Source organism: Manis javanica, chromosome 12 (assembly GCF_040802235.1).
Source record: "Manis javanica isolate MJ-LG chromosome 12, MJ_LKY, whole genome shotgun sequence".
In the NCBI taxonomy this organism is placed as follows: Eukaryota; Metazoa; Chordata; class Mammalia; order Pholidota; family Manidae; genus Manis; species Manis javanica.
Window position 1 is genome coordinate 776,018 of NC_133167.1, and position 22,831 is coordinate 798,848.

At 59.2% G+C, this 22,831-nt stretch overlaps 1 protein-coding gene across 2 annotated transcripts; it reads right to left on the reverse strand.

Annotated features, from left to right (window-relative positions):
- Nucleotides 1-8,842, reverse strand: AGXT (alanine--glyoxylate aminotransferase). Of its 2 annotated transcripts, XM_017664778.3 has the most exons (11): nt 8,324-8,838; nt 8,053-8,245; nt 6,741-6,805; nt 6,288-6,388; nt 5,197-5,267; nt 4,156-4,240; nt 2,882-2,977; nt 2,069-2,138; nt 1,545-1,640; nt 840-968; nt 1-331 (listed from the first exon to the last, which is right to left on the reverse strand). In XM_017664778.3, the coding sequence occupies exons 1-11, from the start codon at nt 8,552-8,554 to the stop codon at nt 224-226; spliced, it is 1,245 nt and encodes a 414-aa protein (XP_017520267.2). In that variant the 5' UTR covers nt 8,555-8,838; the 3' UTR covers nt 1-223. The 2 variants fall into 2 exon arrangements, with proteins under 2 accessions (XP_017520267.2, XP_036865490.1); XM_037009595.2 differs by lacking the exon at nt 2,882-2,977 and having other exon boundaries at nt 8,324-8,842.
- Nucleotides 8,843-22,831: the final 13,989 nt, after the last annotated feature.

Sequence of the window (22,831 nt, forward strand, 5' to 3'; positions counted from 1 at the left end):
GGCTAGTCAGTTTTTTATTGAATATCCCAGAAGGCAGTGACCTTGAGGCTGCTGCTCGTTTGGGAGGGGCCCTTGGGCTGGGGCAGCCGCCCAGGCCTGCCCCTGCCACCAGCCTCTCCCTGCCGGTCAGCTGCCCTGCCCCCGGGCCCGTCCATTTGCAGAGTCTGTTTGCTCCTGACCCCGCCCTCACCCACTCCAGGTCGGCGTGGGACATGCAGACAGGTCACAGTTTGTTCCGGGGGCAGTGCTGCAGGGCCGCTTGGAGGGCTGCGATCACTCGGTCCACGTTCTCCCGGGTGGCATTGCAGCCCAGCAGCCCAATCCGCAGCACCTGGGGGTGGGGTAGGGGTGCAGACCTTAGTTGCCCTCCAGGCCCCCTGGCCCTGACTGAGTTCTCAGCAGAGCCAAGGGCTCCCCCGGCATGGGCACCGCCACATCGAGTGTACACGACTTCTTCCAACTGCACAGGGAGCCCCCAGATGCAGGCAGAACCATATCTCTCCCTTATGCACTGCCGAGCCTCAGAAAGGGGGCCAGGGTGGCAGACAGTAAAGGCCACTCAGAACTGCCTGCTCAGTGGGCACAGCTGGACCCGAGCAGGGAGTCTCCAGCCTGGGCTGCCCACACTGTGGGCACTGTGGGTGGAATGAGAGATGCTGCACCCCAAGGCCTCCAGCCCATGCAATGGGGGCAGGAGGGTGCCCTCTGCCTGACACCCTTGAGCAAATCCCTGGGGTTTGGAGGGGAAGTTCCTTTCTGGGCAGCCCCTGCTGTCCACGGCCTCCGACGACCACCTAGCCACCCCTCGGCCCTGGGCACACAGGGTACCGCCCCCTTACCTTTCCCAGTGAGGGCCCAAGGCCACCCGTGATCTCGATGCTGAAATGGTCCATGACATAGTTGACAATGTCCCTCCAGTCGTAGCCAGCGGGCGCAGCCACGGTGGTGACGGTGGGCAGCCGGAGGGCCTACGGGACAGGCCCAGCTCAGCCGCCTCAGGGTGGCTCCAAGTGCAGCCACCTGAGCTGCCTGGCCTTGGGCTTCAGAGTGAGTGGTGGGGGGGAGAAAGGGCCTGAGGAGAGGAGCACCCCCTACCCTCACAGCCCCCCCAGCAGCCCGTGGGCTGGTGCTCAGGGCAGGGTGTCTGTGCATCTCTGTCCCCTTCGGGCAGGTCACAGCCCACTGAGGCGCAGGGGCTTCAGTGTCCTACTGAAACTCATTCAGCTGACCCCTCCAACCAGCCCTGCTGGTGACTGGCCGGGGCTCCGGGAGCTGATGGGCGTCTTCCAGCTCAGAGGTCCCTGACAAGCATCTAAGCGGTGGGGCAGTAGGGTGAGTGGGGACACCAAACGGAGTGTCCTCAGGACCAGAGGCCGAGGAGGCACGACCGAGAGAGCAGGGCCCCAGGGTCATCCTCGCCCTCCGGGACTGCAGGACCCACCATCCACCCAGAGGGGCTGGGCAGGAGCTCTGCCCTCCCTGCCGCGCCCATGGGGCACAGCCTCCCGCTCCTCGTCCCCCCGCCCCCTCCCCCTGCCCCTTACTGGGTCCTTCACGAAGAGCTGCAGGCCGAGCCCCTGCAGGCGGCCGTGCAGGTAGGCCGTGGCCTCCCGGTGCCGCCGCCAGCTCTCCTCCAGGCCCTGGGTGGGGAGGGACAAGGACAGGGCAGGGCCGGGCAGGGAGTGGTGACAGTGACCAGCTGGCTGCACCCATGGTGTGGGGCAGCTTCAGGCTTCTCTCCGGGCCGGGACCCTGGGCCCCTTGGAGCCCCTTGAGCCCTGGGGCTCAAGAGCCCAGCCAGAAGATGGTCTCCATCTGCCCCATCACTTTATCTGCCCCCAGGGCTCTGTCCTCCCCAGGGGCGCCCCCACCCATGTCCCCACCCCGGGTGGCTCTCCTGCAACACCTTTCTCTCTGCTCACCAGCCCAGTCTTCCTTCTCTGCAGGCCTGGCAGGCACACTGACCAGCTGGTCTCAGGCGCACCTCCCCACGGGCGCCTGCGCCTGCCAAGTCCACACTCCCCACCCCACTCCCCACCGCCCCGCTCTGCCCCCCGCTGGCCCTCACCTGTTCGGCTATGAGGGCCAGGCTCTCCCTCAGGCTGTACAGGCTGATGTTGGGGGTGGTGTGATGGTATCTGCAGGACAGGAGGTGGTCAGGTCGGGCGCACTGGGTGGGGAGGCAGTGCCCAGTCTGTCCCAGACCCGGAGGGTCGGGCCCTGATCAGCCCCCGCTGCAGGGGTGTGGTGTCCAGTTTGGGGATCGTGGACTCAGAGCTGGAGGGGCAGCACAGTGTGGAGACCAGGGCTCAGAGCCCAAGCACCAGCCAGGCCGCAGTGGGAGGCTCAGAGCAGAACCCACGTTCCTCCTGGGCCCCCAGGGACCCCCCGAGAAGCCCACACTGCCCCCCTGTGCCTGTTGGGTAGTGCACAGTTCCTGGTGTCCCTGTCCCCTGGTGTGACATAAGGGGCCTTGGGTTATGGCCAAAACCACCTCACAGAGAGACCTGGTTCACCCCTCCTGCTGAGAGACGGGTGAGCTGAGGCCCAGCGTGGGCAGATACAGGGCCAGGTCCAAAGGGTCGCAGATGCTCTGGGACTTCTGGGAGGAGGGGGCCCCATAGAAAGGGCGGTGGGGGCCGAGCCGTGAGGCCTGAGCCTCCAGGCCGGGGAGGAATGCAGAATCCAGAGTGGGGCACAGACGGCTGGCACTGAGTCCCCGAGGCTCCGCGATGGTATGGGAGCGCGGAGGTGGGGGCTCAGAGCCCCTGTGTAAGATGGCTGAGGCTGGGGTCAGTGAGAGGCCACACCCTGCCCCCCTGCGGCCCTGCCTCCATCCTATCCCCCACCCCACCCCCATCCTGGCCCTGCCAGCCCTCACATCCTGGGCTTGTCGTCACAGCCCCAGAAGTTGGCCAGCCACTTGATGTCCAGGTAGAAGGAGAAGGGCTTCGTCTTCCGGGCGTAGATCTTGCTTCTGCCGAGGGAGAGCTGGCCTGAGCGTCCGCCTGGCTGCAGCACTGCGGGCGTCTCCTCAGGCCCCCCTGCTCCCTGGAAGTGAGCAGGAGTGGGGCTGCTCGGGCCCAGGTGGGTGGTCAGCCCCTTGGGTAGCCCCACCCCGCTGGCCCTCAGGCCTGGCTGCTCCTCTGCCACACTGTGTGACCCTGTTGTGTGGGGGCGCGGCTTTCTGCCTGTCCCCAGCCCCCCAGCAGAGCCAGCCTCATTCCTCAGGTCAGTGAAAGGTCACCTAAAAACAGGAGGGTCTGCTGGGCTAGTGAGTCCATACACAGAAATGACAGTGGGGACACGGAGGCCGGGGGCCTGGGGAGGGGCCTCCGGTCCTGTTGACTACTGTGCCCTCGGACACAGACTACGAAGCTGGGTCGACACCCCCTCCCGCAGCCAGTCCGGCTCTCTCTTCCTCCTTGGCATCCCGTGACCTCTCGGGCTGGGCGCTCCCGGGCCCTAGGCCATGGCTGGTCTTGATGCTTTAAATCTGTGATGCACATCATGGACAGGCCCAGCCTCCCTCCAGCTCCCAGCTCAGCCCTGCTGCCTCCTGGGCCCTCCTGCAGGCGGCTCACCCTTCCCATGTCCACACAGAATCAATGACCACCCCCCCCAAGTCCTCTCTTTCCTGGCAAACGGCACCTCCTGTCCCTAGGGTGCAGCTGATGGTCCCCACCTGGGGGACCAGCCCCCCATACTCTCTCCCAACCCACCTGGCCTGGCTTAGGGTCTGAACACCAAGCTGGGGGACACTGCGGCTGCACTGGGATGCATGTGGCCTGTGCCCATCTTGTGGAGCAGGCTGGCCTCAGCTCCTAGGTGCTGAGAGAGGGCTGCAGACAGGCGGCAGGGCTAGCACTGGGCCCCCGGCCTTGGCTTGAGGTCAGGGAATTTCTAGAATGCCAGGCCCTGCATCCCACACATGAGTCAGGCTCCCTGAGGAGCATCTTCCAGAGGCCAGCCTGGCCAGCCCACTGCCTGTGAACCCAGAGCCCAGAGAGGGCACCTGTCCTTGGGGGACGCCTGCCTGGATCAGGTGGCAATCTTTCCAGAGGTATCTCTGAGCACGACCCACGGATCCCTTCCCGCCACCGCTCAGTCCCTCCCTCCTGATGCACACCCAGCGCTGGGGCCCAGGTCCCTCACCTGGCCTTGTCGCTGAAGGAGATGAGTGAGGTGCCTGGGGGGGCATTCAGGACCTTCTGGGAGCCCGAGTACAAGACATCGATGCCTGTGCGGAGAAGGGCACGTGCTCTCAAGGGCCCAGCCCAGGCTCAGCAGGTCGGACAGAAGCTTCGGGTGACCGCCACGCAAGTGGCATGAGAGTAGGGGGCGGTCTCACAGGACCCAGCCCTTACCCTGCGGCAAGGGCCCTGGCACTATCTCTAGGCCAACTGAGTCGGATCCCAGAAGGCCAGGTTAGGGTCTGGGGTGGGGAAATATGCACTGGTGTCAGGGGTGCTGTGTGGCGGGCACAGAAAAACAGGTTTTCTTTCCACATATGGAGATAATGGTCCCTGAACTTGCACAAAACCCATGAGGTTGGCAACCCGGGGGCGGCAGCAGAAGTCGGAGGCCAGGTACCCAGGCTGTGAGGACACAGAACCAAGGCCGCCCCCCACCCCCGTATGCCAGGACCCAAGGAACTGTACCACTGTGCCCTGACAGGCCCATCCCAGAACATCCTGCACAGTTGATTCCTAAGAGCCTGAAATGGAACCGAGGCCTGCCAGTCGGAAAGGGCTGCACCGTGGTATCTTCATGGCATCGGTGAAACTGAAGCTCACGTGCCCCAGACCACAGTCTTTATGCATCCTTGAGGGAGTGCTGGGCAGGGATGGCTCCTCCAGGCTGGCCTGCATGCGACCCTAACCAACTGCTCCCTGGGAGTGACAGGTGGGTGGGGTACTGGGCAGACGGGGAAGCAGGCCACGCTGGCCTCTGAGGGATTCCAGCCCTGCAGCTGACTGACAGGAAGTCTGCACCACTGGGGTTGAGTGCCTCCCCAAACGCCACCCAGAGGGACACGCTTCTCCCTCTCATCTGCCCCCACAGAGCCTGTCCTGCACCAGTGCTGCCCTTGGGCCTTGGGAGATGGGCAAGCAGCCCTGGCCCAGAAACCCTCCCAGTGGGCCTTCTGCATCATGGAGCCCCCAGCGGCTGGGGTGTTGGGGGGCACACCCTTACCTTGCTGGTCCATGAAGATGGGTGCCCCACCCAGTGATGCCACTGAGTCCACCAGGAGCAGGCACTTGTACCTGGGGGCAGGGCAGCAGAATGAAGTGGACAGGGCTTCTGGAGGGACTGGCAGGAAGCAGGGACAGCCTCTCACGTCCCCCAGGGTCCCTCCTCCAGATCCTAGGTCCGGCTCTGTGACGGAACCAGGGTGAACGCAGGGCAGAGCTGGGGGAGCCTTGGGGACTGTCAAGACCCTGGCCATCCGAGGCACAGGACTCCTGCCAGGTGTGCTTGAGGCCATCCCAGGCGGTCTGTGGTCCTCAGGGCAGTCTGGGGGCCTGAGACGGGTCCAGGGGCAGCATGAAGCTGGGCCTCTGTCTGCCAGCAGCTCACTGGTCATAAGTCCCGAGCCCAGGCAGGATGGAGTCCAGAAAGCCCAAGCCACAGCTTCAACTCCTCCACATCGTCATCTTAGGGAAGCGCATGAAGGGTTTCCCTCCCCTGCCCAGGGTCAGGCGCACCCTTGGGGATCACTATCCAGAGTGTGTTTGCGAGCTTGGTGTACCGGACAAGATCCCAGGGCAGGCTGTGCTGTCTGGGGCCGTGCGGAGCAGCCCACATCCCCCCCGGTGGACGGCAGCCCTGCCTCTGCTGCTACCTGGCTGTGGGGATTTTCTCTCCTCCTACCGGAGGTCAGCTCTCCCAAGCAGGTCTGTAGTCACAGAAGGGGAACCTGTCTGGCTCCACCCAAGGCCCTGCACAGCGGGTGCAGGAGGTGGGGAGGCTGGAGGAGTGCCATGGAGGGCAGGGGGCTGCTTTGGGGCTCAGGGTCAGCACCAAGCCCTTTTGCAGCCCTGGGGACTGGAGGGCAGAGGGTAATGTGGGGGCCCCTGGCCCTGCTCTCAGATGGGGGGGACCACCTAGACCCACACAACAAGGACACTGAGAGGAACCTGCAGCCACACCATATGACACGGTGGGAGTGGGGCCTCACCTGCTGCCTCCCAGCCAGAGGAGCCTGCCGGCACCCTGCCCGGCCCCAGCCTGGCTCTGAGCTGCGCTGGGCTTCCCACCCAGCCCTGCCCTGGGGACAGGCTCACCTGTGGCAGAGCTCCCCATAACCATCCAGGGGCTGCAGCACGCCACTGGAGGACTCCCCCTGGGTCAGGAACAGCAGCTTGGGCTTGTGCTGGGCCAGGCCCTGAGGGGACAGAGGGGACAGCCGTGTGCAGAGCAGCTGCGAGGAGTCCTCCCAGGACTTCTCCAGGTAAGCAGGGCGCAGGATCTGCCCCCTAACACCACCTTCCTCCCCGCGGAGGGTGCAGACCTGATGGGACGGGGACACCTCCACCCCGCCAGGTCTGTGTGTGCTGAGCCGGGGCCCTAACATCCCAGCTCTGGGAGGAGGACTTGTTCCAGGGTGACTTTTTCCCAGAGCCTGAGGAAGGGTGGCTGCAGCCTCCCAGCCCATCCTGTTGGGGCCACGGTGAGCTCGGGGATCCCAGAGGTCCCCAGGGTGTGGGCGGGTTGGGACAGCCCCATGCCTGCCGTACCTCCTCCACCTCCTGCAGCGTGTGGTAGCCTCCTGGCTCCTTGACCATCGGGTGCACCTGGGCTCCTGGGGGCAGAGGCAGGCTGAGTGGTGCATGGCCCGCAGGCACCTGTGGGGCCCAGCGCTGGGGACAGCAGCTGGACTGAGCAGCCGGGCCCTGTGAGGGCAGGGCCCTGGCCCCTGGCACAGAGTCAGGTGCTGTGTGCTCAGTGAGGCTGCCCTTTGCAGACCGAGACCTCTGGGTGCTCTGATGAGGGCGGCATCAGCGCAGCTCCACTGCCCCCTCAGGCTGCCTCCCTTGGGCCCAGCCAGGCAGGGGCAGCGCTCCTCACGTGGGAGATGAACAAGCACCCTCACTAGGCCCAGTTGACCGCACCAGCAGAGGGTGGCTCCTGAGGGGCCGTGTTTGATGAGTGACTGAATGATGGAACAGATGGATGTGCGAGGGCATGAGCAGGCTTTGCCTTCCTTGGGCCTGGGCGCTTCAGGGAAGCAGCCCTTGTCCTGCTCCCTCTCTCAGACTCCTGGGTCCCCGTGCACAGCTGCCCCCACGGCTGGATGTACGTGGGGAAGAAGCCCTGGGACCATCCAAGTGCGGCGTGAGAAGCCCAGGCCTGGGGTGTGAAGCGGGGCAGGGGAGGGGCTCACCCGGGGTGGGCAGCCAGAGCCACTGCAGGGCCCAAGGTGCACGTGGGCCCCTTGCCTCTGCCAGACCCTGGCTCCCGTGGAAACCAGTATGTGGACTTCAGGGGACCAGGTGAGGGGTCGGGGCCCCCTTGGGCCACCTGGGATTGTCCATTAACCAGGCTATGTGGTGCTGACCATGCGAGAACTGTGGGGTGTCCCAACGCCTGGATGGATCATAAACCAGCCGTGCCTGCTCCTGCTTTAGCCTCTAGAGAACTTGCTGTGGGAAGAGAGGCCCTGCCGGCATCTCGTATTTTGCAGCTCCAGAAAGAGAGCTGTTTCTGAGATTCTGGGGGGGATTTCAGTCTCTGACACCCTGTTCTGTCACGGGAACCCCAAGAGCTGTGGGGTGCTTGTTTGTGTGGAGACCAGAGGAACCCCTGCAGCATCATCCCCCATGTGCTCCAGAAACGGCAGTTCCCAAACTCTGAGAGGCCTGGAGATGGGGGTCCTTGAAGACCCTGATGCCTGCCTGGGGGAGGTGGCAGGTTGGCCTGGCAGGGAGGTGGGTGCAAGAAGGCCCACAGAGGGGAATGAGCCCTGTCCTGGGGAGGGTCCACGGTCGGTACCCCAGGCTTCATGTGTGCGGCAAGAGGCCACCCACCCACCCTCTGCCCGTCTCTCACCGATGCGCTCCCCGATGTCCACGGCCCGCTGCCCCCAGATGCCGCTGACCCCAACTAGGAAGGAGTCCCCTGGCTCCAGGATGTTGAACAGGGCGGCCTCCAGGGCGCAGTGCCCTGAGCCGCTGATGGCCAGCGTGAGTGGGTTCTTGGTCTGGAACACATACTGGATACCTTGCTTGATCTCGTCCATTATCTGAGGGCAGTGGTGCAGGTCAGACCCCGCTCACCGGTGAGGAGGGGTGCAGGGCTGGCCGCCACCTGCCCGGCCCACCTGGTGCATCTCCTTGTGCATGTGCCCAATCATCTGCAGGGCGCCAGCCGCCTGGGCGCGAGGAGCCAGGTTAGCAGGGCCCGGCCCCAGCAGGAGCCGGCTGGGGATGGTCAGGGGCTTGAACAGGGCCTCTGGGGGGGCCACCAGCAGCGGATGGGAGGCCATGGTTCGCACCCAGCCTGCCGCCTGGGGCCCCAGGGCCACACTGGCGGCAGCCAGGGCTCGGAACATTTCCCAGCTGGCCCTGCGCTGGACGCTGTGACAGGCGGCCGTCCAGAGGTGAGGCCTGGTCGATGGGCTCTGGCTACAGCCTGCTGCCTGTCTTGTTTGTCGTTGTTACCTGACCCCTTATTGAGGCTTATCCTGCCTGTCAGGGCCTGACCGCCAGGGTGTTGAACCCCTCTCGGTGGGGAGGCAGGTCGGGGTGGGTGGAGGAGGCTTCTGAGTCCAGTCAATGAAAAACAGAGTGTGACGAGCTGCCCTCTGCCCTCCAGCCCCTCCCATATCCTCTCCGCCCTCTGATGCCACAGCCCAGTGCATCCCGCCAGGCTCAGGGGCCTCAAAGATTTTCTTAAAGGACCAGAGAGCAAATATTTCAGGCTTGGCTGGCCTTATAGGCTGTACTGCAACACCTGACCCTGCTGTTGCCGTGCAGGAGTGGCTACAATGGTACAGCTGTGTCAATAAAACTTTACTTACAAAACCCAGTGGCAGGCCACATTTGGCCCATGGGTCATAGTTGGCTGACTCTGGCTCAGTTGACAGAAAGGCTCAATTTAGAAAACACATATGCCCCGTGTACAGACACACACTCCCATGCATGCACACACACACACACACACACACACACACACACACACACACACGACACGTTGATTCCTGATCCTTTTGGAAATAGTATTTCCTCTGCTCCCCCACACCCCAGACCCCGAGATGCTGTGCTCACTCTCATAGCCAAGGGGCACTTGCTTGGGGAGCCTCCTCTGCTTCCAGAGTTGACAGGCAGGTGGAGTAAACGTGACTCAAGACTCCCTGTAGGAGGAAGGCCAGGCCTGCCCTGTAGACCTGCCCCATCCTGGGAAGTCAGCAAGCCCCCGCATTGCCACAGCAGGTGGAGGCACTGGACTGGAGCCCCCCTAGCAGCCCCTGTACTTCTCACAGTTCTCGGGGGGCCTGGTTGGAGCATATAGGGGCCTTTCTGCTCTGTGGCTGTGGGTCTGACATCTGGGCCTTAGTGGCCAGGGAGGCATCAGAAATCCTTTGGGACGGGAACCAGACCTTTCCCCACGGGGACCCGAGCCCCAGCTCAGCAGAGACCCGCCTTCAGCACCGCTTGCTGGGACTGGGTTTGTCTGGCATTCTGGGAGTGCGGGACCCCGTGAGCTTTACCCAGGCTGTACAGCCATAGCCCAAGCACCTGCGACTTCCACAACCCTGCAGCGGTGCGGGTGCTCTGTCCATCTGATGGGTGAAGAAACAGGCAGCGAGGCAGGCCCCATGTGCTGGTCAAAGAGCAACCCAGGGCAGCCCATATCCCAGTCTTGCCCCAGGGAAGGTGACCAAGGTGTGGTCCCTGCTGGGCCAGGGCAGTCACACAGAGCCACTCGCTCTTGGCTTGGACCTTCCCAGCACACTCGGCCCAGCCTCCCTCCCACCTGGGGAGCTGCACTATGTGCCCCTAGACCAGACATCCACCCCCCATGCCCTCTCCCAGACACACTCCCTGATTCACTGCAGTCTACAAATGCATCTGCGCCTTTGCATATGCTGTTCTCTCTGCCTGGAATGCTTTTCTCTTTCTTTGTTCAGCCCCTTCCTGCTCCTCTGTCAGAGCTGTGGCCAAGCCTCTGGCCCAGGGAGTCATCTCAACAGTCCAGAGCTCCTCAGATACCCATCCACATGCCACATGCCACACAGGCCACGCTGTCCATTATGGCCTGCCCTTCCTGGGGTGGGACCCCACTTTGTACAGTACTGTGTACCCGGCATGGCACATGGGAGGCGGGAGATGCCTGTGACTGGGGTGGGCCAACCAGTCCTGGGGTTTGATGGGTGGTGCACCAGGGAAACCAGGGAGTGGGTGCTTTGTGCCCAAACAGGAAGATGTCCAGCATTGACGTAACAGGGTGGGGAGCTGGTGCAATCCGGGAGGTGTTTCTTCAGGCCACGAGCCGATTGGGAGCTTTGGAGCCATTGATGACAGCAAACAGCAGGGCAGGCAACCGACCTCTTGTCTCCTGTGGTCCTGGAGATAAGGGCCACCTGGACAGGTGAGCAGGCAGTCCTGCCCGGACGCCAAGGCCAGCAAGGCCCAGCCCGCAGCAGCGCCTCATGGCTCCGCGAGGGTCAGCCGGGCCCCCACCCTGCCTTAAGGGCTCTGGGCCAGGGCCTGGGGTCTGGGTGGAGCAAGAAGTCCAGACCAGGACCCAGTGCCCACCCAGCATCCCAGTGCCCTCCCTGAGTGGGGCCTGCTGGCCCAGCTCCCAGGACCTGGGCTGACTTAGCTCTCTAGTCAGTGGTGGAGCCCACGGGCTGCTGCCTGCCACGTCACTCTACAAACCAAGCTGATTTTTAAACTTACTTCTGGTCTTCCCCCAAGCAACATGAAAAGCACAAACTTTTGCCCATAGGTCCACTATCCGCACACCCAGAACAGAGTCATGAAGGCAGGACGTGTGCCACCTGCTCCCTCGGTGCACCAGGCAGACAGAGACCTTGTTGGCTGGCAATGCAGGCTTTCTCCAGCCTCCGCCAGCCACCCCCTCCTGTTGAGTGTGTCCTCGGAGGCTCATTTTTAAGTCTATGGCTAAAGCCAGTCTGTTGTGATGTCGGGCGGAGGAGGCTGCAGAGGCCCAGGCACTTGTCTTCTCACAGGCAACCTGCCTGTCCAGGTGGGAGGCACGGGTCTGAAATCTGCAGCCTCAGCCACGCGGGTGACGGTCATGAGGAAACTGCCCCACACAGGGGCCCTGATGAGACTGTGTCCCTGGGTAATTGCTTAGCTGTGTGGTGAGAGGTGGCACGAGGCTAGCGTTCTTGGCAACATCTATTATCACCCTCACCCCGCTGAGCTGTTTCTGTGGGTATGGGGCACCCTAGGGTGCAGGTCACATGGGGTGGAGTGGAAACACCTGTGTGGTAATGGACCAGGTGCCCATCCCCAGGGTGGGGTGCAGCCCAGCTCTGCCTGGGTGGTGGCAGGACAGGTTGGCCCCAGGGCAGCCACCCTGGGGGCACTCCTGTGCCTCATTGCTGCAACGATGCTGATACCTGGCAGCTGGGCAGCCGCCGCCTCTACCCGTGCACCCCGCTTCCCAGGCACCGACTGTGGGATGATGAGTGACCAGTCACTCGCGGAGCACATGTGCTCGTAGGAACCGCAGCCCAGGTGACAGTGACGGGGCTCCTGGGGCTCCTGAGGTGCCCTCACTGTGTACGACCACTCTTGGGGCCTCCCTCATCTGCTCCTTTCCCATCTGGGGTCCTTGGGGTGCTGTGCTTAGCTGTCACAGACCACAGGGGCCTTGGGCTGTGCCATCTAGGCCCTGATTCCCCACAAATTGAAACCCACTCCCACGCTGCCCTGGCAGGCTGAGGGTGCTCGGGAAGGCTCTCCCAGGATGGGGACAGGGAGGGAAGGGTAGCATCCAGAGAGAGGAGTCCCCCAGCCCATCCTCGGGACCCTGGGAGCGTCCATCACAGAGGCGGGGAGCAGGCTCTGCAGGGGCCGCAGGTGGAGGGCCCGGGGCAGGGCACCTGGGGTCACCTCCGCCAAGCAGCCAGGACCCTTCCCTGCCTGGAGCCGGCATCCTCGTCCATGAGGAGCACGCGCCTCAAGGGTCGTGGTGACAGGGTGGGGCTGGGCGAGTGGGAGACCGGGTTTGCCAGGCACACAGGCACCAGTTAGGGTCTCCAGGCCCCGATCACATTCCTCTGGGCCTTGGGCGTCAGATTCTCAGGGATTTTTTTTTTTTTGAGAGGGCATCTCCCATATTTATTGATCAAATGGTTGTTAACAACAATAAAATTCTGTGTTGGGGACTCAATGCACAGTCATTAATCAACCCCAAGCCTAATTCTTGTCAGTCTCCAATCTTCTGAAGCATAACGAACAAGTTCTTACATAGTGAATAAGTTCTTACATGGTGAACAGTGCAAGGGCAGTCACATCACAGAAACTTTGTTTTGATCACACATCATGAACTATAAACAATCAGGTCAATTATGATTATTCGATTGATTTTTATACTTGATTTATATGTGAATCCCACATTTCTCCCTTATTATTATTATTATTATTATTATTATTATTATTATTATTTTAATAAAATGCTGAAGTGGTAGGTAGATGCAAGATAAAGGTAGAAAACATAGGTTAGTGCTGTAAGAGGGCAAGTGTAGATGATCAGGTGTGTGCCTGTAGACTAAGTATTAATCCAAGCTAGACAAGGGCAACAAAACATCCACGGATGCAGAAGATTTCTCTCAAAACAGGGGGGGTGAGGTTCTAAGCCTCACCTCTGTTGATCCCCAGTTTCTCACCTGATGGCCCCCCTGCGACTGTGCCTGTCTTAGGTTGTTCCTCCCTTGAGGAATCTTACGCGTCTCTGGCTAACCAGTCATCTTCCGGGGCCATACAGGGAAATGTAAAGTTGGTAAGTGAGAGAGAAGCAATATTGTTTGAAAAGGTTAGCTTTTTACTTCTTTGCAGATTTATGCCCTGTGGCTTCTATGCCCAGCATTTGTCTTGAGGTATCTTTACCACCTGGAGGAATTATGATACTCGGTAAATTCGATATGAGGCACAAATTCTACTTAAGGGTTGTAATTATGAAGGAAGAAGAGAAGCTATAGAAGTAGCAGGCGGAAGAAAACATGGGAAGATTGATTATTTCTTTGTCATATCTTCTTGTAGTGTAACATAAGCGTGTATAGGTTTTAAATTACTAATTAAATTGCGCACACACATTAACATAATAGAAATACAGCTACATAACCAAAGCAGACCTACAATTACCAGCCATCTCCAGTGAAACCAAGAAAACCAGTTAGGCACCCTAGGCATTTGTGAAAACTTATCAGTGATATGATGGATATTGTCTAACTGAATTTGAATATTTTGAGAAAAATCAGACACATTAAAACAACACATTCCTGGGAACTGTTCACATCCCATATGTTCTTTTAACAGTAGATAGTCTATAGTCGCAAGATTTTGGAGCACTGCAACTTGCACTTCTCCTAATTCTTGGTTGAGTTCTGACAGTATAGATCCAGTCAAATTTGTTGTTTTACTGTATGCACAGGCCAGCTTAGATATCTCCTTCTTCATTCCAATGGTAAGTCCAGGAACCGGTGGGATGGATGCAGCTACAACTGCAGCAGCATCTCAGGGATTTTTTAAGATGCCTGAGAGACACCCCCAGGCCAAGGCGGCCCTTTGCTATCTCCACACAGAGGGCTGGGTTCTGAGGACGGGGCTGGAGCGGGGCGGCCCTGCCAGGGCTTGGTCCCAGGGCCGTGCCCGCTTGGAAGCCGGGTTCCCAGTGGCAGCACAGTGGCCATGGTGTGGGGAGACAGGCGCTGTCCACTTGGGGCCCGGGGTTCCTGAGATGAGTGTTGGATGGTGTTGATCCCAAATACATGCTATGGTCCTGCCCCCCGGGGCCTGTGCATATGAGGTCAGCCTGGAGGAGGCGGGCCCCAAACCCATGCCTGAGGCCCTCACAGGGAGGGAGAGACTCGGACGTGGACACGGCGGGGGCCCACCACGCTGGTGGCAGAGGCTGGAGGGTCGCAGCCCCATGCCTGGGGTGGCCGGCAGCCACGAGGAGCCGGATGAGGCAGGGACCACCCTCCCCAGGCCATGGTTTTGGACTTCTGGCCTCACAACTGGGAGAGGATATATTTTTGTTGTATGTCAACTATACTTCAGTTAAAATAAAAAAAATTTTAATAAAAACATTTCTGTTGTGTGTTAAGCCCGCAGCATGTGTGACTCACTTCAGCAGCCCTAGGGGATGGATACCCCGGGAGCTCCTGACACCTGGGGTTCACGCCCAGGTGCTGTGTCCACACCTGTGGAGTCAGGCTGCAGTGGGCAGCCAGGCCCCTCCTCCAGCCCTGCGCCCTCTTCCTGGGTTCCTCGGCCATGGCCCACCTGGTGTGTTTCTTTCACACCCACTAAGGTGTCAGCACCTTGATTCAGCAAACACAGGAAAGCACAAATGGTTCTCTGACAGGCGGGAACGCTGCTCTCCTGGCAGCTCAGGCTGAGGACATGGTGGAAACCCAGGGCCCCTGCCAAGTGTCCCTGCCAAGTGCGCCAGCCCCTCCTGCCCGGCCCACCTCCAGCTCTTATGGGAGGTTCCAAAGTGCCAGGACTTCCAGGCTGCCAGGACTCGGCCCTCAGCTGAACTCCGGTCTTGCCCCACAACCCTCCCACGTCTGACCCTCAGTGACATTCCCGACATGACTGCTCCCCAACCTCAGTGTTTCCAGGGGCAGGTGAGGACCCATCCACGGAGGTGGGAGAGCCGAGCAGCTCCGGTCCTCGCTGGGCCTGCCCAGTCACTGACCCCTCTGCACTGTGGGGAGCAGGGGCCCATGCGCACCTGCCGTGGTGGGGTTCCTGAGGCTCGCAGTGGGCTGCGAAGAGACACTTCGCCAGCTCGTGCTGTGGATGAGCTTAGCCCGATGCCCTTGAAAACCCAGGGGACTCGGCTTTTCCCAGGATGTTTCCTGGGAAAAGGGGTTCAATGCCTACCTGAGATCCACTTTTTAAATTGAACTTTTTAAGGATAAAAGTACTGTGTGCTCACTGTAAATAATGTTGAAAAAGACCAAAATAAATTTAGAACAAATTAAATGCCTGGAAACCCTCTTTTTACATGAAGCCAATTTTATTACATGCCACTTTCTTGGGTTTGCAATGCCAGGTCTTTGTCTGACCCCTGGCATCATGTCAACACCAGAACATCCTTGGGTTCGATGGAAGAGTGCAGAACCGACCCATCAGAGCCCTGGGCTGCGTCTGCTCCTTGGAGAGCTCCGGGTGCTCAGAGCTTGTCAGTGTCTCCTGCTGCAAATCTTGTACAATCAACAGGAAAAGAAACAATTTCTTGAGCCACTGGATAGGCCTGAAGGTGTGGAGAGTTGGCTTACCTGCGGCTTAAATCAAATGTTATTCACCGTGTTTCTAGAGCTGGTGTCATGGTCGGCTCTGTGGGAGGTCCAGAGCTGCACCCACACACTGTGCACACATGGGTAACAAGCGGGCCCCCCGGGGCAAGGCCATCCAAGAGGTGGCATCCCTCGCTGCGGCCCCCGCACGGAGGAACAAAGCATGGGGGAGATCAGTGCCCGTGTCCTCTGGGGCATCTGGACTCTCCCCAGGCAGAGGGTGCCCTGTGACTGGCCCCAGAACACCCTGGGCCTGTGTCTCTGACGGGATGCTCGGGGAGGTGGTACCCACACGTAGGATATGAGGTGACTCCTGTGCGACCCCAGGGGAGGGTCTCTGGAAGCTCACACCAGGTCCCCCGACTTCTTCCAAAGACCTTTCCCTTTGTGGGGCTTTGTGCCATTTCTGCCCAGTCCCGGTGAGTCCTGGGGAGGTTCTGGGACCCAGACAAATACGCACAGCTGACTTTTTAACCTCAGGAAGCAGTGGGGGTTTTTTCCCTCGGCGCTGACAGCTTGTGGCCAGACTGTGCGTCCGTCCTCCGTGGGACAAGCTCTGCCTCGTCTCATCCCGCCCTGGGAGAGGCTGTCGGCGTCTTGGTGACTCGTGCCTACTCGCCCCCACTCACAGATAGCTTTCCCCGCGCCGACACATGAGAATGAGCCACTATGCGGAAGTCGGCGAGGACCACACGGGCTGGCCCAGGAGAGCACGGGGCGCCCCGGCGTGGCTGCAGCGGGCACACGCAGGGTGGGAGCGGGCGGAGGCGGCTGTCTGGCAGAAGCAGCCCCTGAGCCAAGCTCTGCTGGGAAGAGAGGCTCCCCAAGACACATGGGCGGAGCGTGTCCCCCTGGGGTTTGCCCTGGCTTCGCCCCACGCAGTGAGATCCCACAGGAAAGCCCTTCGAGTGGTCACCTCCCCCAGGGTGCCCTCCTGGGTCTGGGGGGCAGAGGGTGCCTCAGGTGAGCAAGTATCAGAATCCCCAGACCTGCTGGCTCCGCAGACTGGGGTGGGCTCACAAACCTACACCTCTGGTGCTGTAATGAGCAGGGGGCCTGAGGAGACCAGGACTCTCGGGGGTCCCACAGGGCAGGAAGGCTCCAAGGGGTGGGCTGAGCCAGGGGTCACTGACCCAAAACTCTGTGCTGGCGGGAGCTGCGGGCCTGGGGACTGGACAGTGACACCCAGTGGCCAGACAGAGCTGCCCTGGCGCTTCGCTCCTCCCTCGAAAGCCAGCTGATGCCAAGAGTGACGCAGAAGGGTTGTTGGGGGAGGAGGTGTAAAGAGAACGGTGCCCCCCACCCAGTGCAAGGGGGGCATCTGCTTATGAAGATGCAAACTGCAGGCCCGAGGCGTTTCGGCGGCTCTGCTCTGGGCGTGAGCAACGCGACAGTGACCCCCTGTGGCCGGAGCCTGCCGGGACACCCACTGGCAGGGGGTGGGGCGCCCAAGAGCCTCGCCCAGGCCACCAGGGAGTCACGAGGGAACGCGTGCCAGAGTCCTGAAGCAAGTCCCGGAGGTCACGTCCCCAGATCTCCTGTGTGCGTGCGGGCGCGTCCGCCCGCGGCCGCAGGGCACTGCCACATTTCACAGAGCCGGCCGGCTCCCTGACATCGCCCAGCGGCCTGTCCAGAGACACATTTCCCCATCTGTCTAGGAAACGTCTTGTCCAAGTGGCCTGTTAAAGCTGAGTGCCAAGCCAGGCCCAGGAAGCTGCCGGCCTGGGGACTGGACGGGGAGGTGAGGGGACCCCACAAAGGCAGTGACATCTCGTGGCCTGACGGAGCTGCCCTGGGGCTTCACACCCTTAACGAGGCTCCAATGCTCAGGGCTCCTCACGTGCCAGTGGAAATTCACGCCAGTGAGCGACTTGCCAAGGTCAGATCCCGGCTTAAGAGGTGGAGCGGGGTGAGACCACCCTTGTGGAGCCCCACGTGTGGGTGCCCGGGTCTGCAGGCTGAGTGCCCGGCAGCCCGAACCACCCCATCCTTTCCCAGCTCGGCTCCACAGCTGTCCTGGCCTGTCAGCATTCTGCCTGCTGGGCCCACCGCTCACTCCCTGCAGATTTTCTCGCCCGCCGGCCACTGTTCACCACGGGCCCTGGGGCTCCAGTGTCCATCGGTCAGCTTCATGTGGCCAGATTGCTGTTCCATTCATTTTCCCGGAATCGGGTGCTCCAATCAGCCTTCCCTCCTCCCTCAACACCAGGTCGGGCAGCTTCCAGGCAGTGACAACCTGTCTTATTTCCCCACACGCTCTTCTGGGTTGCAGAAAGGGTGGTTCTGAGTACAGGAGGGCGCCCTGGGACAGATGAATGAATGGGCTGCTGATTCCTTTTGAATTAGGGCATCCAGTCTAGAAAGGGTCTTCTGGCCCTGGGGAACTGGGCTCTGGGGTAACCCGCAGCCAGCCCTCCGCCAGCCTCAGCTTGTGGCCCGCTGCCCAGGCTCCCTGGCCAGCCTCCTCTCCTGGAATCTTCACCCATCCCACAGGGCAGAGAGGAGGTGGGGCGAGGAGCTGCTGCCCCCGGGTCTGAGCTTTGTCTGTAAGACCTGGGTCCCAGCACCTCACCCGATTTCCTGGGAAAGGTGAAACTGCTCCCAGAAGGGCTGTCCAGCTCAGAGACGTCCCCAGTTTCCTGTCCCAAGGCCTCAGCTCAGGCCTGCACCCAGTCACACTGGAAGCCCCTCCTAGCTCTCACGGGCCCCCTGCCTCCGCCCTGCCCTGTCAGGGGTCCTAGAAGCATCCCCACACCCCTTCTGTGCTGCCCCTGCCCTCCCAGACCTGGTGTGTGGAGGGGTGTGCATGGAGGGGTGCTTTGAGGTCACAGCCTCCTGCTGACCTTTCCTGTTGCACCTGCTCCCCAGGCTGCACACACGGCTGGGGAGACACTGGGAGACCTCAGAACCCCGAAGAAAGGTTGTTCTCACTGCCCAGCCAAGAGCACAGCCACATGGGGCTCTGGGGGGACGGGGGTCCCCTCATCTGCTGGGTCTACCCAGGAAGGGCTGAAACCAAAGCCCAGGCAGGAAGTGGGTTCCTGTATGTTCTAGAAACCCAGGGTGTAGTGAGAGGGCCCTGTCCCTGCACCTTGTAGAACTCAGCTCAGCCAATCCTCGAACACTTTCAAGGAAAGGCCACTGTTATTCCCTGTTCACAGGTGAGGAACCTGAGGTCTGCAACAGGGACGGGACCTACCCGGGCACCTCCCACACAGTGGGGAAGAGCATGGGAAGGAGAGACTAGCTGGGATGGCAGGGAGGAGGAGGGGCCTGGGGCATCCCCGCAGACCTGTCTCCACGGGCCACCGGGCCACTGTGCGCATGTCCAGCGGATGAGTCAGGGCTCCCTGCCCCAGGCTCCCGATGGGCATCTAAGGCAGTGGGCTCAGGCCACTCTGAGGGCCGGCGTGCTTGCCATCAGAGCAGGCTGGGGTGTCCCTGGGAGGTGGGCAGGCCAGCCCCGGCTGGGGTGTCCCTGGGAGGTGGGCAGGCCAGCTCCAGCTGGGCCCCGGCCCCGGGCGTCCGGAGCTGCCTGGGGCTCACACAGGGCACAGTCAGGAGCGCGATGCCGACCTTTCCTATCATTTCCAGACCTGTTCTGGGTTCTACCTCTTCTCCCCATGTTCCCAGAATGAGGCCCAGACGGTGGGGTCACTGGGATCCGTTTTGCACCAACCAGGCAGAGGGAGCTGGTTCTCCGTCGGGGCGCTCAGGCCACGCCCCAGTCTCCAGACTCCCCTGGCACCCTGCTCTGCCCTGCCATCTCTGGTGCCCCTCCACACGGCCCTCCCTTTTACCCACATCCCCCAGCGACTGCACCCAGTGGGGGGCAATCCCCACACGAGGCTCACGGCCACTTCCCGAGGAGGCCTGAATCTGCCCAGGGCCATGGGGATCAGTGGGGGGAGCTCCCGGCCCCGCAGCCCACCTGGGCCTGGTGGAGGCTCAGCAAACGGCACCACCATCTGGCTTGGACTGGCCTGGAATAACCAAGAGAAAGGAATTGGTCCCCACACTCCTTCCTCCAAGGTCAGCCTCTTTTCTGCCAAGATCCAAGAAAAGGTTTAATTTAGTCACTTTTGCTGCCAATTTTGTTTTTGCGTTGTCACCCTGTGACCTCGGATCCTCCTCAGGCTGAAGCAGGGCTGCAGGCTGCTGGGGCGCCTCCGGCCGGGACCAACTCCATAGAGCCGGGGAATTTCACTGCCAGTTCTGCCTGCACCAACAGGTCTCAAGTGATGGATTCAGTCCTTAGAAAAATAGTATCATCACATGGAGAGAAACACATATTTGGGGGAAAAACACAGACAGGAAGATACTGACACCAAAACTCTCGGGGTGAATGACCTCTGAGCACAGGATGCTGTGTCTGGGGGCTTCGTGGGGGCGTCTGATGCTGGGAAGGGCTCCTAGAGGCCCCAGAGCAGCAGGCCACGGACCACGGCAGGACGCATAACGAAAGGTGGTAGGACTGATCACGTGGCACCATGCAGTGGATGGCTGTGGCCATCGGGCCTGGCAGAGTGAACTGATACCCGGAGAGAAGGAAGTCTGCTCACACTTGGTGGGACAGAATCCAAGCACCTTTGGAAATGCAGCTCCCAGCGGGAGGGCTTGCAGCACGTGGGACGCAGAGCAGAGCGGTTTAAAGCTGCCTGGGCCTTGCAGCCACACCGTCCTGGGTCAGTCGGTCCTGGGCGGGCTCAGGCATGGGCAATACTCCAAGCTCCCGAGGGCTGCTAATTGAGCCCTGGGTGAGATCCACGACTGTGGAGTGTACCACAGCGTGGCAGAGGTCACCAGGGCTGCCTCCCGGATCACCCAGTCAGCACTCAGTGGGGACGTCATATTGGCTGATGTGAGCAGGAGGGGGTTTACTTCAGGCTGAGGACCACCATGCTGGGTCAGCGGGAAGACTGCAGATGCAGACCTTCTCGGGAGTCCTGGAATGACCCAAAGCTGTGGCACTCACCTGGGCCACCAGGAAGGGCCACCAACCAGACGGCCCACTGCCTTCCAAACCCGGGCACCCACGGGGTGGGCAGAACCTATATGGCAGTTAGGGTATCTGGGAAATGGAGCTTCTGGCTACCAAGCCTCTAGGGGACTGCAAAGCACACAGGTTGGGACAAGCACATGCACGGCAGCCATGTGTTCACTTGTTAAGACATCTCAACGTAAAAGATAGTTAACGGTGCCCTCGGCTGTGACTGTTCCTTTAATAAGCAAAGGTTTTGCAGGTGTGATTAAGGGTCCTGAGAGGGGACATTATTCTGCATTATCCAGGTGGTCCCTGAATGCCATCATGGGGTCCATATAGTGAGACAGAGGCGGGTAGACACGGAGGAGGTGGGGACAGTGTGGCTGTAGGAACAGAGATGGAAGATGCTCTGCAGGCCTTGAAGGGAGCAGGTGATGGGGTGGGTGGCGAGGTGAGGGAGGCAGCCTGGACCTGAGCAGGAAGGGACACTCTCGAAGCCCCACACTTGTGATGCATCATGCTGGCCACAGGAAAATCACACAGCCGCTCAAGAGAAGTCATTCATTTGACCTGAGGGGATCACGAACCATAGCCCCCCACAGACACAGGCACACGAGGTGCGGGCTGAATGTGCAGGGACCCCACTAGGCCAGGGCTCCCCCAGGCCCCTCCTGCCTCCTGGAAGGGTTTGCGGAGAGGCACCCCAGTGAAGGTCCCCTCAACTTCGTGATTTCTCATGGTACTTTTTTTTTATAGCTCAGACGTCTTCTCAAAACATTTCGAAGTTGGTACCTTCTTTGAGAAACACTCAAGTACACCGAAGCCTTGATGCAATGCTTGCAGGGTTTCCATGTCACGGAAACAGATACAGATACGTCACGTTGCAATCACTTTCTCCTTGTGGGCTTATCATTTAACGCCGCCTCTTGCTGGTTTTGTCAGAGTCACGTTCTAGGTTCTGGTGCGGTCACATCCTCCAGGTCTGTCCTTTGTGGCTTCTGGACTCATTACGCCCCAGAAAGGCCTCTGTGGACTAAGGATATGAAAGATGGGAGTTTTTTTCTTGGTTGAACAAAAATAAGCAGTTTTATTTATTTTAAATTTTGAATATTTTGTGTGTGTGGAGGAGAAGACACATTCTTTTTTCCAGCCTGGTAGATCTTTTACTCAATGAATGTGGTTCAGAATATTGGCTGTCTTTCCCCTATTGCTGTGAAATGCTGTGAATTGTATGCTAAGTTAATTTATATCTGATTTGTTTTGGTTATACTTCTATCAGTTCCTTGGTCAGTATTGAGTAGTTTTAATTATAGCTTTAAGGTCGATTTGCATAAGGTAGATAAATTTCCCATAGTAATTATCTTTTACATGTTTTACTTTTTTCTTGCTATTCACTCTTATGTTGCCTACATTAACTTTAGAATGACTTAAATTCCTAAAATACTCTTATGATTTTTATAGAAATTGCATTAAATTTACAATATTTAGTCTTCCTTTCCAGGGAAGTATTATATTTCCCAATTATTCACATTAAGCCTATGTCTTCAATAACCTTTTATAGATCTTTTTTTAAGTGAAGAATTTATTCATTTATGATCACATTTATTCTGAGGTACATATAAGTTTTTGATGCTCTTTTGATTGTAATCTGTCTCCCCTTACCTGTTTAATTATGTTTTAAAATATTTTGCGAGTTTCAAAATCCATAGACCCATCCCTAGATTTAACAAGTGTTAACATATTTCTATCTTTGCTTCAGATCTTGTTTTTTTAAAGAAAATGTTATTGATAACCACTGTTATCAAGACAGCATGGTATTGGAAAAGAAAAAACCAGTTGATCAATTCAACAGAATAGAGTGTCTAAAAATAACCCCACACATAGGTCAATGGTTTTTGTCAAGGTTTTTGGTCAAAAATTGATCAAGGAAGGGAAACCTTTGCAAAGAGCAGGGCTCGGACAACAAGATTATCAGTTCAAGCTGATCATAGACTAAAGGCAAGGCTACAGCCACAAAACCACCGAAGAATACGCAGCCTCGGGGTAGGCACAGATTTCCCGGGACACAAGAAAGCACTGGCCACAGAAGGAAAATAAATCCATAAATGGGCCTTAATCAAAATTGAAAACTTCTGCTCATCAGAAACATCGTCAAGAGAAAAAACAGACAAACACAAACTGGCAGGAAATATTCACATATAATTGGCAGATGAGCTGTATTCAGTATCTATAAAGAATCCTGCAACTCAAAAACAAAGAGACAAATAACCAGCCTGTGTTTTTTTTTAAGGGGCAAAGCCTTAGAGAAACACTTCACACACAAAAAATAGGCAAGTGGTCAG